Source organism: Castor canadensis, chromosome 8 (assembly GCF_047511655.1).
Source record: "Castor canadensis chromosome 8, mCasCan1.hap1v2, whole genome shotgun sequence".
Lineage (NCBI taxonomy): Eukaryota > Metazoa > Chordata > Mammalia > Rodentia > Castoridae > Castor > Castor canadensis.
In genome coordinates, this window is record NC_133393.1 from 78530642 (window position 1) to 78548377 (window position 17736).

At 37.2% G+C, this 17736-nt stretch overlaps 1 protein-coding gene and 1 long non-coding RNA gene across 2 annotated transcripts in view; both read left to right on the top strand.

Annotated features, from left to right (window-relative positions):
- LOC141425736 (uncharacterized) overlaps positions 1–17736 on the top strand; it is a 74532-nt gene that overhangs the window by 18827 nt on the left and 37969 nt on the right. The window lies entirely within an intron of this gene.
- LOC109702008 (protein SET-like) lies at positions 1305–2217 on the top strand. Its single transcript, XM_074081740.1, is given in 2 exon segments — positions 1305–1875; positions 1878–2217. Coding segments are annotated over 2 exon segments (852 nt in total). The 3' UTR covers positions 2159–2217.

The window sequence follows — 17736 nt, forward strand, 5'->3', positions numbered from 1 at the left end:
AACGTAAGGTAGTTACAGAGAGTTATAGCCTTGGAGTCAGAATGCTTGGGTTCAAATCCCACCTTTACATTTGTCAGCTATGTGACCTTGGACACTGTGCTTACTGCCCTGGGCTCCAGCGTCCTCATCTGAGAGATGGTGATAATGATAGTAACTACCTCATAAGTCATGTGAATTAATAAATACTACATTCTTCAAAAAGTTCCTGACACTCCATGCTAAAAGTTATCACTAACCTCAGTTCACAGGTGAAGAAACTGTGGCTGAGAGAAGTCAGACCACTTCTCTCAATAGGGCACTCAACAGAGCGTCATCTGGGTAATATAGATTTTTTTTCTCTAAACTGGATTTATTCTCTTCTGCTTACTCTTCCTTCTTTGTAAATTTTTTTGATGGTACAGGGGTTTGAAAAAGGGTCTCATGCTTGCTAGGCAGGTGCTGTGCCACTTAAACCACTCTGCTACCCCTTCTTTATAATTTTAATAATGCTATTATCAAAGGCATGTTGAAGTATTACTTAATGTGAGCATTACAGATAGAAAATAAAATATACTTACCTCCTTAGGGAAAGAATAAAAGGTAGATGCTACTGCATATTTTAAAATTCATAAAGTGAAAAAATTCATTACATGAAAGGACAAAGAGAACATGAGAAAAATCAATATTCCAGGGACCTTATCAACACTATCAGAGTATTTATATCCATAATACTCTCATGCATAACATTTCATGGATAAACATTTCTAAATAAGCATGGAAAGTTATCTTTGTTCTTGTAATGAGAAAAGATAAATGAGTTATGTAAAGGGAATAATAACCCATACCACATTTTCTTCTAAAACCTTTGACTGTTGAATTTTATACCAACAAAGAACTTTTTATTTTTTCAGAAGAATAATTTCTCCAAAGTCTTATGTTAGTTTTTCACTCAATTTTATTCTCATTTGGTCAGAGAATCTTCTCTTTAGAAATCAACTTGCTACAACATTCAGCATAGAAAATATCTAAGTAGGGTTGCTTTGATTGAAATAAGGATGAGAGTTGCAGCATCCAGCTGGCTCAGTTCCTCCTCCAACCTTCTCAGGAGTCCCCTAAAATGCAAAGAAGACTTCAGTGCAAAGTTGTCATTTCAAAAAATAAATATTGTGAAGAATGGATTTGTATGTTATACAGAAATGTCTACGTAAAAGAGATTTTAAAAAGTGATGGAAGCTGAGTATGGAGGCACTTTCTGTAATGCCAACTACTCAGGAGGAGGAAATTGGGAGCATCATAGTTCAATGCCAGGGTATTTTCCTGGCGTCATGGCTCCCAAACACCAATCTTCACTGCTGCCTCAACTGAAGAGACCTCGACAGGCTCCTGCCTCAAGGCTAGCTGATATCTTGGCCTTTCCAGGCTTGCTGAAGGAAGAAAAAGAACAGCAAGAAGCAATTGAACATATTGACGAAGTACAAAATGAAATAGACAGACTTAATGAACAAGCCAGTGAGGAGATTTTGAAAGTAGAACAGAAATATAATAAACTCCGCCAACCATTTTTTCAGAAGAGGTCAGAATTGATCGCCAAAATCCCAAATTTTTGGGTAACAACATTTGTCAACCATCCACAAGTGTCTGCACTGCTTGGAGAAGAAGATGAGGAGGCGCTGCATTATTTGACCAGAGTTGAAGTGACAGAATTTGAAGATGTAAAATCAGGTTACAGAATAGATTTTTATTTTGATGAAAATCCTTACTTCGAAAATAAAGTTCTCTCCAAAGAATTTCATCTGAATGAGAGTGGTGATCCATCTTCAAAGTCCACTGAAATCAAATGGAAATCGGGAAAGGATTTGATGAAATGCTCCAGTCAAACGCAGAATAAAGCCAGCAGGAACGACAGCATGATGAACCAGAGAGATTCTTTACCTGGTTTACTGACCATTCTGATGCTGGCGCAAATGAGTTAGGAGAGGTCATCAAAGGTGATATTTGGCCAAATCCATTGCAGTACTACTTGGTTCCTGATATGGATGATGAAGAAGATGATGATGATGAAGAAGAAGAAGAATGATTAGAAGACATCGATGAAGAAGAGGGTGAGGATGACGGTGAAGAAGATGAAGATGATGATGAAGGGGAGGAAGGAGAGGATGATGAAGGAGAAGATGACTAATACAACACTGATGGATTCCAACCTCGTTTTTTTTCTTTCCTTTTTTTTTTTTTTAAATTTTCTCCAGTCCCTGGGAGCAAGTTACAGTCTTTTTCTTTCCCCCTTCTTGTGCTCAGTTGCTCTGTTCTTGAGGTCTCTTTTCTCAACACCAATGTTCTCAATTTATTCTGGGGGAAAATATCTTGCGCAGAATATGATGGGAAAAGAATCTCCACACCTTTCTGTTCTAAATTTGTTTTTATCCCTTCCTGTCTGAACAAAAACTGTATGGAATCAACATCACCACCGTGCTCTGTGGGAAAAAAGAAAACCTTCTTCCTTCACTCTGCTGGAAGCTGGAGGGGGCTAGGCCCCTGTGTAGTAGTGCATACAATTCTAGCTTTTTTCCTCCTTTCTCTGTATATTGGGCTCAGAGATTACACTGTGTCTCTATGTGAATATGGACAGTTAGCATTTACCAACATGTACCTGTCTACTTTCTCTTGTTTAAAAAAAAGAAAAAAAAACTTTAAAAAATGGGGTATAGAAGGTCAGCAAAAGGGTGGGTTTGAGATGTTTGGGTGGGTTAAGTGGGCATTTTGACAACATGGTTTCTCCTTTAGCATGTTTAATTGTGATGTTTAACAGACATCCTTGCAGTTTAAGATGACACTTTTAAAATAAAATTCTCTTCCTAATGATGACTTGAGCCCTGCCACTCTATGGGAGAATCAGCAGAACCTGTAGGATCTCATTCCGAATTGACATTCTCTATTGTAATTTTGTTTATTTGTTTTTAAATTTTCTTTTTTTGTTTTCACTGGAAAGGAAAAGATGCTCCGTTTTAAACATTAAAAGTGTACAAGTTGCTTTGTTACAATAGAACTAAATGTGTACACACACAAAAAATACAGTTCAATGCCAGCCCAGGCAAAAGTTAGTGAGAGCCCCATATCAACCAATAAGCCAGGCATGATGGTGCTTACCTTTGGTCCCATCTATGTGGGAAGAATAAATAGGAGAATTGTGGTCTGAATCTGGCTCTAGGCAAAGCGTGAGCCCTTATCTGAAAAATAACCAAAACGAAAATTGGCTGGCAGAGAGGCTCAAGTGGAAGAGTACCTGTACACCAAGTGGGAGGCCCTCAGTTCAAACCCCAGTACCACCAAAAAAAGAAAAAAAAGGAAAAATTTAGAAGTTTATATATATTAGTGTTCTCCAAAAGTCCAATGATCTATCATCTAAAAGTTAGAGACCAAGGGAAACAATGTCATTCCAAACACCTGAGGGTCAGAAGTTCAATGGCAAAGATTCCAGTACAAATCTGAAGGCCCAAGAATCATGTCCAAAAGAAGACTAATATCTCAACTCAAGGAGTCAGCAGAAAAGGAATTTCACCGTCTTATACCTTTCAGATCAGCTCAGGCCCCATTGGATGGTGCCCACCCACAGAGGGGAGTGCCATCTCGGTTCACCAATTAAAATGCTAATCTCCTCCAGAAACACTCTCACAGACTCATTCAGAAATAACGTTTAACCAAGTATCTGGGCATCTTGTGGCCCCTTCAAGTTGACACATAAATTTAATCATCACACTTTAGATGAGCTTCAAGTCAGAATTAATTTTCCTTTTGTTCTGCCTTCTCACTCTGTGGTTGATTTATTAGTGTCATTTATCTTTGTAAAACACACAGTGATTTCTAATGTATTCCATTTATTAAGACCTTACCTCAAAAGTCATCACAGTCTGCTGACTTACTTTTTAAATATGTCTAGGAAAATGGCTGACATTGTAGCCTGGGCTGATCCTTCCCGTACATTCATCCTGCACCATTCCAAGTTTGAGGCATAAGCATAGAGCTGGGCTACATGAAAACTGGAGAGAACATGGCAGGGCTAAAAGTAGATGCAGTCTGAAGGCAACTTACTCTGTTCTTAGGCCACTGACAAGACGGTCCTATGAGAAAGTGGTACAGGGCCCAGGCCTCACACTGAACTTAGGAAATAAGCTAACCTAGCTGCTAAGGCTCCCCAGGCCAGGTCAGTCCATCCATACCCAACACTGTGCAGAAACAAAGGCCCCTCCCTAGAGGAAAATGAGAATATGAGTGTATTCCTGATTGTGGTCATGGCCCTTTATGGGGAAAGAATGTAACTGAGATATTGCCTCTAATCATGACTAAAAATGGATTCTTCACAGCTTTAATAGGATGATAATTTATTTAAAGCCGTTCAAGAAATTGAAAATTTTTTGCACACTCTGCAGTCTAAAATATATCTCTGTTGCAAATAATTTTAAACTATTTTAATTGTAGAATATATGTCTGATAACCTTTAAAGGTACAAAATAATTTCATGAGTATACAGTTTTGAGGTCATATTTTCCCAAGGAGGAGAACCATTAATTTGATCAGTGAAACTTAATTAATAGCATTTTCAAGTAGAGCACAGAATTTTCAGACTGACACAGTTTAGATGGCAATAGGACTGACCGGCCCTAACCACAGACAATATGTAAGTGAATATTTTAAATTGCTTTCAATGAATATAGTCTCTTAAATATATCAAATTTCAATCCTAAAATTTGGTTTTATGCCATTAATTTGTTATCAAACTCTTATCTAAAGTAAAATGTTAAACTTATTAAATGCTAGTCCAGCTACAACCTGATAATGAATTACCGAACGTTATATTGAAGTTTCGTTATGTTTGCAAAGCTGACATTGCTAACAGAGCCAGCATTGATAGCAATGATTTTAATATCATACAACAGAGATGAGAGGAGACAAAGGTCTGCATGTCTCTCAGTAGCTGGGGTTTGATAACTGATTTTTTTCTTGATGAAGGGGTAGAGGATTGATAACAGAGAAAATTCAGCTCAATAAATATTCTGCATACTATGTATTATAAAGAATTAAACCTGTCTGTGACCACTAACTTAGTGGACATTTATAACTGCAAAGTTCATTAGGTAACCAGTGACGACATCGTAACCTCATGAAGATCACACTTCAGTTTTGATTACAGTTGATTAGCAGTATTTTTGTTTTGCTCTTTACAAAAATCAGCTTCATTTACTACCTGGTTTCCCCTCAAGTCCATGATGCCATCTCATCCATCATAAAGGCAGGGTGTCTGCTGGGACAGCAGTTTCCCAGAGATGTGACCTGAAACGTCTTTCTTTATGTCCTTGAGAAATACCTTTGGCCCATTCCCCTGGTTTAGAGTTGCTGCACACTACAGATACCTTGTTAAGCTTCCTTCTTTCTTTCAGGCACTATGTTAAGCTTCCTTCCTTCCTTCTTCCTTCTTCCTCCTTCTTCCTTCCTTTCTTCCTTTCTTCCTTCCTCTCTCTCTCTCTCTCTCTCTCTCTCTCTCTCTCTCTCTCTCTCTCTCTCTCTCTCTCTCCCTCACTCTTTCTTTCTTTCTTTCTTTCTTTTGTTCTCTCTCTTTTTTTTCTTGCAGTACTTGGGTTTGAACTCAGAGTCTCATGCTTGGTAGGTAGCCATTCTACCATTTGAGCCAGCCCTTTTTGCTTTAGCTATTTTTCAAATATTCCCTGAACTGGCCTGAACTATGATCCTTCTATTTACACTTCCCACATAGTTGGGATGACAGGCAATTGTTTTTTATGGGTTCAGATGGGGGTCTCCTGAACTTTTTCCCTGAGCTGGCCTCAAACCATGATCCTTTCAATCTCAGCTTCCCAAGTAGCTGGGATTACAGGTCTGAGCCACTGGCCCAGTTTGGGATTGATTCTTGAAGGATGAATGTACACTGAGAAGTAAGAAAGCATGTTGGCTTTAAAGAACAGTAAGACTGGAGTATAAAAGTAGCAAAACTTGAGTGGTAGACAAAGAACATATCTTTTTTAGTGTTGTTTTGAAAGTATTAGCAAGGATTTATTTTAGTATAGCAGGATAAAGTACAGACAAGGGAGGGGAGTGGAAAGAAAGGGAAATATTTCCTGCCCTCAGGCAGGAAGTGGGAGCAAAGACTCATTTGTTTTTAGCATTCTAATGAAAATGAGTTTCAATCTACTGGCGTTATAGAGCAAACATGGAAGCATATTAAACAAGGAATTTTCATAAGGTTGAAATTTTATAAAACTTATTATAGATTAAGCATAGCAGAAAATATTAAACCTCTTTGAAAACTGGCCCAGTGTTGGATACCAATTATGACAATCTTCTTTTATTATAAAACAGAAATGACAATTATTTGGTGATAATTATAATAAAATAAGTATGAATTATTTTCCTTTGATTATGTTTCTTCTTTTAATGTTGGGTAGAAAGTTTCAAGATATTGAAGATGCAACAAGATTCTTAAAACACACCAGTAAAATCACCTAAGAGAGATCTATGGTATATTAGAGTTGTAGTTAAAAATGATTTTTAATTTTGCCTTTATTAATTAGGAAAAATACCTATGCTTTGTAACAATAGGAATATTTTTCTTTACCTATTTTATGGGGATAATTTGATCTTCAAATGATACTATCTGAGAAAGGACTTTGTGAACTACACAAATATTGTGTAGTTCTACAAATATTGTAGAATAGGGGAATTTGAGCTTATAATTTGTGCAGACATTCGAGGTGGGGTGCTCTGTCTGCCTTTTGGATGGTTTTAGAGTTTCGGTGCAGTTTATAGTGTTATTGTCATCTTCATTACTTATCACAATAGCTAAATCTACTCTGTGAATGATGTGATCTACAAAATACCTCTCATAAGTGATAGGAAAAATATACCAGAGATAAGGAAGAACCAGTAAAGTTAAGGGGAACTGTGGCAAAGAAGGCTCTAACAGCTTTTCTCCCCTGTTCATAGTTTTAACTCTTCTCAGCAGTTACCAAAACCTCTTCCAATTGGAATCACAGAAAGTGAGGAAGAGAAGAAAAAGAAAGTTCCACTGTACCCAAAACACTTAAGCAAATGTAAAGAAATTTCACAGAGCTGAAGATCAAACACCCAAGAAAGACATTTGTCCAAAAGATATTTTGAAAAGCAAGAAGGATAATCATCTATGGAAAAACTAAGCCCTATCATAAGGACTATAATCCTATATGCAGAACTGAGAATCAAATGCCTAGGACAGCAAGAAAACCTGGCAACTTCTGTGTATCTACAGAATACAAATTGGTGTTTGTCATTGGGATCAGTGACAAAAGGAGTTAATTTCTCCCCCTTTGACAAATCTTTATGGTAATAAGACTCAACAAGGCTTTAATTAACCTTTTCAGATTGTGCAACCATATATTGCACAGGGACCAAACATGAAGTCAGTCACTGAACAAGTCTACAACATAGTTAAGGCAAACTCAGTAAGAAGCAAGTTGCCTAGACACATAGCAATGGGATTGCTCAAGCTCTTGGGAAATGTGTCATCATCTTCCATGGGGGATCTGATTCCTGAGATCTATGTTATTGCAAAATGCTTCAAGAAGGAAATAACTTCCCAAGGCCCTTCAAATTATCTTCTTATAAGATAGAATGAAGACAAATACCACCATTTTACAGAAGACGGAAATGCTGGCAACAAGAGACCAGATCAATAGGTGTATTAAAAGAATGAACTAAGGTGTCTACCCCAATTATTTTTGTAATCTATTCTATTAATGAACATTGCTGCTTTCAAATTGAAAAAAAGAACAGACAGAAAGCCCATTTGATACTGGGACCCCAATTTGATACAAAAGATTTTCCAATATAAAGCTTTGTTTTTGGAATTCTCTTCCCATTTGAATTATAAAATGGACAGAAAAAATTACTATAAAACATGATTATCTGTGCCATGATGGACTTGGGATCTAAATCAGAAGAGACAGAATGGTAGTATCAAACATTATACATTTTTTTGGTGATACAGAATTTGAATTCAGGACTCAAAAGTTTGCTAGACAGGTGCTCTACCACTTGAGCCAGGCCTCCAACACTATATGCTCTGGTTATTTTGGAGATAGTGTCTCACTTTTTGCCTAGGCTGACCCAGACCATAATTCTTTTATTTTATGATTCCATCTGTAGCCAGGATGACAGGCATGTCCCACCACACACAGCTTTTTTCTGTCAAGATGGAGTGTCTCACAAAATTTTTTGCCTGGGCTGGCCCTGAACCCAGATCATACTGATCTCAGCCTCCCTTATAGCTGGGCTGACAGGAGTGCACCATGGCACCCAGCTATTGGTTGAGATGGGTTTTATGAACTTATTGCCTGGGCTGGCCTCAAATTGTGATCCTCCTGATCTCAGTCTCCCAATTAGTTAGGATTACAAGTGTGAGCCACCAGTGCCTGATTCAGACATGATATAATTCTTAAAAGCTTCTTTACACATACACAGCAGTATTCAGACGACTAAACTTCATGAGGCTACTCTCTCCGTAAGTCCGCTTGTCACATTTAGCAGTAAATATAATTGAAATGTCTCTGAGTACACATATTTACATATGCAAATATTTCCAACAAGTCTTTATCTTACATTTCTTCCATTATTATAACATATATGTTTCTATGAGATTCCTTTATTTTCCCACAATGCAGTTAGGAATGCATTCTGTTCATGTGTAGAACCCATGATACTAGTAGCTATCCTGGAGCTAAAAACCAAAACAAAAACCCAAGGCATTCCTTCCAATTTTCTGAAAAAGCCAAGAAAAGAAGCATAAAATATTTGCAGAAAATACTTTCTGGACTAAGGGTGTAGCTCAAGTGGTAGAGAACTTGCCTAGCAAGTGCAAGGTCCTGAATTCAATTCCCAGTATCATAAAAACTTTAAAAAAGAAAGTATTTCTTAATTATACTGGAAGTAAATTCAACTCAACTCCACTATTTCAAAAGTGCAAATGTTATACAAAGGTAACTTCTGCATATTATTATATAATTTCAAAAGAAGAAAATACACAAAATATCCTCAAGACTTGCGAGATGTCAATGTTGGTTTGTAAGGACTTCATGGCTGAAGAGTAACTTTCCCAAAATGATTAGAACAATAACTCATGATTTTGTCATCTGGTTGCTACATTCCGCAAAAATTGGTATATATAAATATATATACATATATATATCTCAAATAGTGTGGGCAATAGAAGGAAAAATGTAGACATGAGAAGAAAAACACAGCAATATGTGCATCTTCTGCCACAACTGATTCAATAACTAATGCAGATACCTGAGCAGGAGAAAGGTATGCATGTAACATACAGGTGTTTGTCATCTGATCCTTCAACTACCTATGAGATTCACCTTCACTTTTTGCATAGGAAGAAAATAAGACAGAAAGAGGTCAAGTAGCTAAGATAATAACCATTAGAAAGCAGAATGGGAACTTAAGCTCAGTTTTTTTTTTCTGACTCTACACAGTCTTTCTTTCTCCTTGATAGTGTTTTATCCATCACAACTTCTCTGCCATTTTCTTGGACCAGGCTGTGATTAATTGTGTATGTGTGTGTAGGGGGGTAGTACTTGGGTTGGAACTCAGAGCCTTATGCTTTAGTGTTCCACCTCTTGAGCCATGCCCCCAACCCTTTTTTTGCTTTATTTTTCAGATAGAGTCTTGTTTCAGTCTAGGCCAGCCTCTGACCCCAATCCTCCTCCCTGCACCTCCTGCGTGGCTGAGATTACAGGTTTCAAGGTTTGAACCTCCACTCCAGGTCCACAACAGCTTTCTAATTATTCTTGTAGCCATTTGTCAGGGGAAGAAGGGTCAAACCAATCCCCCAAAACTTCTCCAATGCTGATCTCTGTGATACAAAATTCTGTTTCTGGCTCAATTTGCATTTGGCAAAGTGGTTTGCATGAATTATAGTACACTAAATCTGGCTAAAATGTTTGAATATATTAAACATATTTGCAAAGACGTGGTTGCCAAGAGGGCAACAAAATTTGCACTTCGGAACAGACTCTACTACCCTGAAAGAATACTTCCCCATTTGAAATGACAGCCCTCCCCATAATTTCTGGCAGTGATGGTTTACTTGAGTTCCAGATGCAGAATTGCCATTGAAGGAAATGACCTGTAACACAGCTGGTGGTACTACCTCCAGTTTTCCTAAGAATGTCCACTCTGTACACAGTCACTAGGTGACTTCTCTGAAATAGTTAATTCATACAACTTTCAAAAAAATTATTCATCATAACTTTCACAAAAGTTTAAACTTCTTACCTTCGTGTATGAGACATAAAGTCCTGGTTTCTGCCTTTCCTAGAAACTCATATCCCTTTTTGCCACTCCCCCCTACCCCAACTTATTTTTATCACATATATAACAATCCACTTGTATTTCCTTCAAAGGAATTACACTCTTCTGTGTCTTCATCTGCAAGTCCCTGGAAAAATTTTCCTACCACATTCATTTAGTCAAATATCCTTCAAGTCTTTGCTTAGATATTTGACCCTCCAGGGCCCTTCTCTTCATGTCTGTCTGATTGAGTTGACTTTCTACTGAGCTTCCATTAATACCTGAAGTATACCCCTGCCAAATACTGATCATGCTTTGTTATAAATCAGCATTTCACTACTCATTTCTGTGACTAAAAGGATAGCTCTCTAAGAACTCTATCCCTAGCCTTGTGGTAGGTGCTCAGTAAATGTTTGCTGATTCAAAAAGTGGGATACAAGAAACACGTTTAAGGAATTCAAATAAAGGAAAAAAGAAATTAAGGAACTCATGAATGGGAAAAGGTGACAGAGAGCCTCAATTGAGTACAAATAAGTCTCAGTGGGTAGTGGCTTAAAAATGAATGGATGAATGTTTTAACAGGTTACTAGAATAAAAATATGGAAAAGGACAGTAGAATATACAGAGACTTAGAAACTAGAATGGATAAATTGCAGTGTAAGTGAGTATAACAATAATGATAATATTATGCTGTTATTCCATTATTTATTCCAAATTGAGAGTCATACTCTCAAAGATGAATGTCTCTGAAGTCACAAGACCAGTGCCCAGCATCTCTGGAGAAATTACCTGTTTTGCTCATCTTTAATAATAATAATCATAACTTAAATCTGAGTGGCTTTCTATTTTGCAGAAGGCTTACATATGAATACTCGCATTTAATTGTGCACCATCATGTGAGGTGTTCAGGGAAGGCCTTGCTCCCATTTTGCAAATGAGCAAACAGAGATAAAGTAAATGACTTGCCCAGTAAGACATTGGAGTCCATATTGGAGGCAGAGTAGATCTTTGAATCATGGCGGCCAGCTACTCATTCTTTAGATAAACCTCAAACTTAGGCCTATGCCCGAACTAGCTCAAGGTCAAAACAATGGTAGCCAGCTCTACCCACTCATAGCACCAAGCTAGATGCCTTTCTAGTTAATCTGAATTGTTTATCATTGTTTATATTATGTGCTCTTAAAATATCAAAATTTTCATTTATCTTTGGGTTACATTTTTCAGATTGGTATTATCTCAGTATTAAATTATTGTACCATATAACTTTGTTTCTGGGAGGTATTACCTGTACAAACCCTGACTCATTTGACTTCTTTCTACAACTCAATTTCCATTTGCTGAGTTGTAGGAGGACTGCCTGTCTAATGGGATGATCCTGTTCTTTCTTGGTTGCCTAGCTGAGCCAGAACAATTCCTCTTGTAGCCTTCCTCTGTGGCTGCTAGCAGTTGTCTCATTGAAGAGGAGGTACAAACGAAGAAGTCAACATACTTACTTAGTTATGCACAAACATATTTGTACCGTCACCATCCCAATCCCATCCAACCACATAAATGCATCTAGGATTAGAATTCCTTCTGCATGTTAGCAGCCATTAGTATCTCTTTAAATATCTGAGAAAACTCCTTGCTGATTATTCACAATACCCATGCCTGTAGCTAAAAAAGGAGATGCTTCCACATCTAACACATTATTTTATTGCCAGGTATACTTTAGTGGTGTTACCCTCAGAAAGTACATACAAATACTAGAAAGAATGTACTGCAAGCACAGGGAAAATGTAGGCCTCATTGAAGGTGGAAAAACAAGGAGGAAAAGGGCTGTTGTGAATGCTAATGAGCTAATGTTTATAAAACATGCTAGTGATCTGTCTTGAAAGGTAAAATGAATGGAAAAAATAATAACATTACTGCATAGTTTCATATTATAATGATGAAAAGTTACAGGTATATGTGTATGCTTTGGAAAATTTGCTGCTCAATTATGAGTCTCAAACTAATATTCTACCAGTTGGGGTCAGATTGCAAGCTCCTTAGTTCAATTCAGACAGCATACTGTTAGACCATTAGTATAGAGAACAAAATTCTCTGCCCCACTCTGTTTATTTTTGTCTTTTGGGCCCAATAATCTCTAAATATTTTAAAGGAAAGAAGCTCATTTAATGTGTGCCACTGAGCTGCAGCATTAAAGCAGGGCTTTTTGTGAACAACACACTGATTCCTGTGAGAAGAATTACACTTACTAAACTTGACTCATTTGGCTTCTACTACTCAGTTTCTGTTTTTTGGATGCAATGATGGTAATGTACCACACAAATGTATCTCAGTATCTAATTTCTTAACTAGAATCACCTAAAAGTTTCAGCCAAGATTTTACTTACCCAAACTTTACCACAGAGATGCAGAATTAAACTGATTTCTAAAGAAAATGTAGCATTTGACTCAATCCAAGGAGGGGGAAAAAGTGTTGAGAGTAGAAGGTAGAAAGAGAAGAAAGAGCTGAGAAGAGGAGAGAAAAATAAGGTAACATTTTCTGCCTATTTGATATGTATCTTCTTTTACAAGCCCTTTTTTTCATAATGAGACAATTTATAAAATGGTAGACACTGCTTTTGTCTGCTTTTTCCTTTTCTTCAGGGAACCATCTTTTCTATCTCTATCTGTTACTTGTGAGACTCTCAAAAACAGTGTTCTACCTGTTCCTGAGATGTATAAAACAGCATCCTAAATTTGGAGCTCTACACTTCTCAAGAGATAGTGATTGGTATAGGAACAGACATGTGACCTAGGCTGAGGACATCATAGTCTTCCTCAAAAATAGGAGAAAAGGCCTCAACTCCCTTTGCATAATGAAATATAAGAATACAGGTTATAGGCTGCCACCATCCTTCCTTCTATTTATATTTTTATAGGAAGAGACTACCTGACAATTAAGCCCACAGAGAAACCTAGGTATCATATTGAGTATCTGGTTCCAACTCTGCTTGGAATTCCCACTTAAGTGAGTCAATGTATCTTGTTTTCTATTAGGCTAATTTTTGTTGAATTTTTTACAACTCAAAAGATGTGATGAATACAGGCTTCCCATGGACTTTTTTTCTTAAGTAATCCTTTAAAACCTAATTTTACAGTTAAAAGGCTTAGAGGAGTTAAATAGATCATTCAAAATATCATAGGTAAATTTAAATCCAAATAGAGTGACTGGGGTTTTGTTGAACAAAATATTAACACAATTAAAAGAGTGGTCCAGGAATTCTTATGGGTCCCATTCTTTGTCTTTTTCCTTTGCCTCTCATTTTTCATTTATTCTTTTCTTTATTTTAACTAACATTTATTTCTTTTAGTCTAATCTTTTTTTTTCACATACATTCAGATGGTTGGATTTATCCTGAGTTAGTAGGAAAAGGCTTCAGCAAATATAAGAGCATTAGTTCATGCATCTTGTTGGTAAACTTAATTATTTAGAAGAATTTTCACTGTAGGAACAAAAAACAATAGTTCATGATTTTCAATTTATTTTACTGATTTCATACAATTTTTATTACATTTCTTTTTCTTTCCTTCTTTCTTCCTTCTTTTTTGCCTCCTTCCTTCCTTCATCCCTTCCCTTTCTTTCTTTTTATCCTTCCTCCCTCCCTTTCTCTCTCTCTCTTTCTCTTTTTTCTTTCTTCTGACAGGGACTCAGACTGGCCTGGAATTTGTTCTCTTCTGCCTCAACCGCCCAAGTGCTGGGATTGCAGGCATGTGTCATAATGCCCAGTTCATCTACTTTTTTAATAAGATTTTTTTGGAGATTCTAGAAGAAAATTACTAGCAGAAAGTAATTTCTATGCTACCAGTATGGTCTTTTAATTTGGTTACAAAACCCAGCTTATTCTTTCTTTACTCAGTGCATAATGTCTCTACTTCAGTGCCATATTCCTGAAATACTTTCATACACAAATTAAAAACTTCCTTTTCCAGTCCTTTTTTATTTCTTTTTCTTGGCCCTACTGTTCCACTCCTGGCTACCAAACTTACGTGGAATTTGATTTTCTGACTGTCTACTTGGTCTGTCACATGAGAAGAAATTGTACTAATTAGGACCTTCAAACTCTGTTCAGCTTTGGATATGCAAAAATTATGACATGATCCACAGCTTTAAGAAGCAATACATTAGGATGACAGAGATATTAAAATTCTATTTTTTGTGATACAGACATATATGAGTTACAATGGGAACCTAGATACGGTAGCGACTAACATAAATAATATCCACTGTTAGTTCATTTTTCATTACTATAGCAAAATACCTGAGATTGGGTACTTATAAAGAAAGGTTTTATTTAGGCCATACATCTGGAGTTTCAAGGGCATAACACTGTCATTAGCTCAGCTTTAGTGAGGACCCTCTTGGCTGTACCATATTGTGGCAGGAGTATGTGTGAGGAAGAGATCATATCACCAGATAGGAAGCCAAAAGAGGAGAGAGAAGCCAGACTTGTTCCTTTTATAATCCCCTTGAGAGAATTAACTTAGGGGTCCAAGTTAACTTCCAAGGGCATGTGTCCAATAACCTAAGGACCTTGCACTAGACTCCACCTGTTAAAGGTTCCATCACCTCCTAACATAGCCACATTGAAGACCAAATGTCTATGTGCGAATTCTTGGGGAAACACTCAAACCATGGCCAAACCACAGCAGACCCAATGACAAATTTAAATCTCAGGCAAGGGCTGTAACCACCTAATTGGAGAGGAAGCAGTGATACCAAACATAATTGTACCAGACAGACGTGGCAACAAAGATGTTAGGCATAAAGTAACTTTGTGTGGATCATTAAGACATTCTGGAGGGACCGTGATGTTTATAATGAATCCTTTAATCACACCTTACTTGCAACTCTTCTCATCCATAATAGTTGCTCTTCCAGTAGCACCCATGTTTGCACAATGTGTCCATAAGTACACATTTCAGATTATGGTTCATTAGATCAGAATGCTTACCTCATACAAGTTGAAAGAACAAGCATCCCTTCCACCAGAATTTAGAATTTGGCTTAAAAGAGAAAGGCTGGGTGCAATGACTCACACCTATAATTCCAGCTACTCAGAAGGCAGAGATGAAGAGGATAGTGGTTTGAGGCCCTCCCAGGCAAAAATGTGAGACCTACCTGCAACAAAGAAGCAAAGAAAGCTATGAAACCATAAATAGAATAATGAATCATAATGGGACAGAGTTCTGATATATTCATTCATGCATCAAATCATATTATAAAATTAAGATAGATTATACATTATGAGAAATATAGAAAATAATAATGCAAGCCCTGCTGTCATGAAACTAAACCTAATCCAAGGAATAGACAATAAAGAAATGAACAAGGAAACATTAGATTATTACATGAGACATTTGGAATTAGGGATATAATGCAATAATCAAAAGGATTAGGTAAATAAGTTTTGGAAACCAATTCAGGTAGGAGGTCAAGAGGCCTCTATTGGAAAAGCGCATCTAAGCTTAGATCTTAGTGATGAGGAAGACTACTGCAGATCAAAGAGGGGAACTGTAAGAATCAGCTTAGGTTGGGTCTTTTCTGTCAAAGGACTTAATCAGTAATAACCGCTTACTAACTTGCTTTCCATACACTCACTCCATGGACTCTGCTTAATCTGATGAAAGTTGCTGTTAAGAACAAAGGGCTGTTATCCTCAGCCTAGCCAGGGCAAAATACCACTAGATGCTCTGGATTTGGAGTTGATAACCAGCTTTCCTGAACTTTTAGAATCTTTGCCCCCAAAGCCACCTCCCAACTTGACCCCTTTCCAGTTAGTCAACTGCATAGACTGTGAACCTGAAACCTGCCCCGATTCAGGGATGGGGCAGCATTGCATTAGAGATAAAACCCAAGAGGACTTCCCACCCTGTGTGCTTGCTTCCCTGACTCTGTCTGATGCACACCCCTCTGAAGAAGTAAATTTTACCTTGCATATTGACTTCTTTTCTGAGTCATGTCATCTCTCTTGTGACACCCCAATATCTTAAAGATATTTCTAACAAGAACTTTCTAAGGTGATTGAATCAGAAGCATATACATCATATTAAAGGCACAGAAAGAAGGTCAGAGTGGTTGGAACTTAGAGAGTGAAAGCAAGAATAAGAGGTGAAATAGAGAGAAGCAGGGGCTAAGTGAGGGAGAGCCAGGTTAAAAATTTGGGATTTAATTTTAAATTTAATCATAAACCAGTAAAGTAGGTGAATGATATGTTCATATACATCTGTTGAAAAAGAACTTTAACTTTCAAGGGAAGAAGAGAAAGTCATAGAAAACCTGAAATAGCTCCTTTTTGAGATGACAGCTCTGGCCTCCAGGCTGTCTGTGCAAAGAATGAAATATCAGGAAACAGAAAAGGCTAGTTAATATAAATGATGCCGATGATGAAAAAAAATTAAAAGAGAAAGTACAGATGATTCCTAGGTTAGGGATTAAGGCAATTAAATAGATGAAGATGCAATTTTCTGACATGGGTATGACTGTGAGAGAAAAAATTGGAGGTGAGTTAAGTGCTCTGCTTTGATTATTCTAAGCTTGAGATGCCTATTGGATATCCAGGTGGGTATGGTTAAGTGGGGAGTTAAACGTTCAAACCTCATTCCAAGAGAATAGTCTGGGGTAAAATATAAACCCAGTATTAACCATCATGAGGATAAAATTAAAAACCTTTAGCTTGAGGATAATACCTAGATAAAAGGCATATATAGAAGAAAAAGCTCCGGCCATTTAAAGATTAAGGCAAGGAGGAAATATCAGCAAAGGAAACTGAAAATGAACATCAGTGAGGTACAGTGAAAACACTAGAGTAGGATATTTCAGAAGATAAGGGAAGAAAGAGTTCAAGAAGGAGGGAGTAATTATGTTGCATAGAACAAACATTCTAGGGTTTTGTAGTAGAATTCCTGGCCAAAGTTGAATGCTCACTTGAGATTTGTGGTTATGTATATAAGGTAAGACTACTTGGAATCAGTATGTGTTTTCTCCCATTAACAAGTGTATGAGCAAGTATTGAATAGGGGATAACTGCCTTTACCACAGTTTGTGCTCTCTCAAGCAGGAACTAGAGGAAGGAAGAGAAGCATGCAAGTTAAAGATTTTTCCCAACAAAGGGATTTGAATTATTAGTCATAAAATCTAAGCTGTATAATAACCACAGAAATGAAAATTAGAGGGGCATGGGTGATACAGGAAAAAGTGATAAAGTATTAAAGGACACAGAATGACTGAAGTGGGAGAACTATAATAAGCAAGTCACATGGGAAAGGAGTGGTAGCAGTAGTCTAAAGATGGAAATAGAAACCTAGGTAGTGTTTGAGTTTTTGATGATTGTAATGTGGTCAGACCATAGGTGTTGGTAAATGAAGTGAAATGCAAAATCCTTAAGAAGG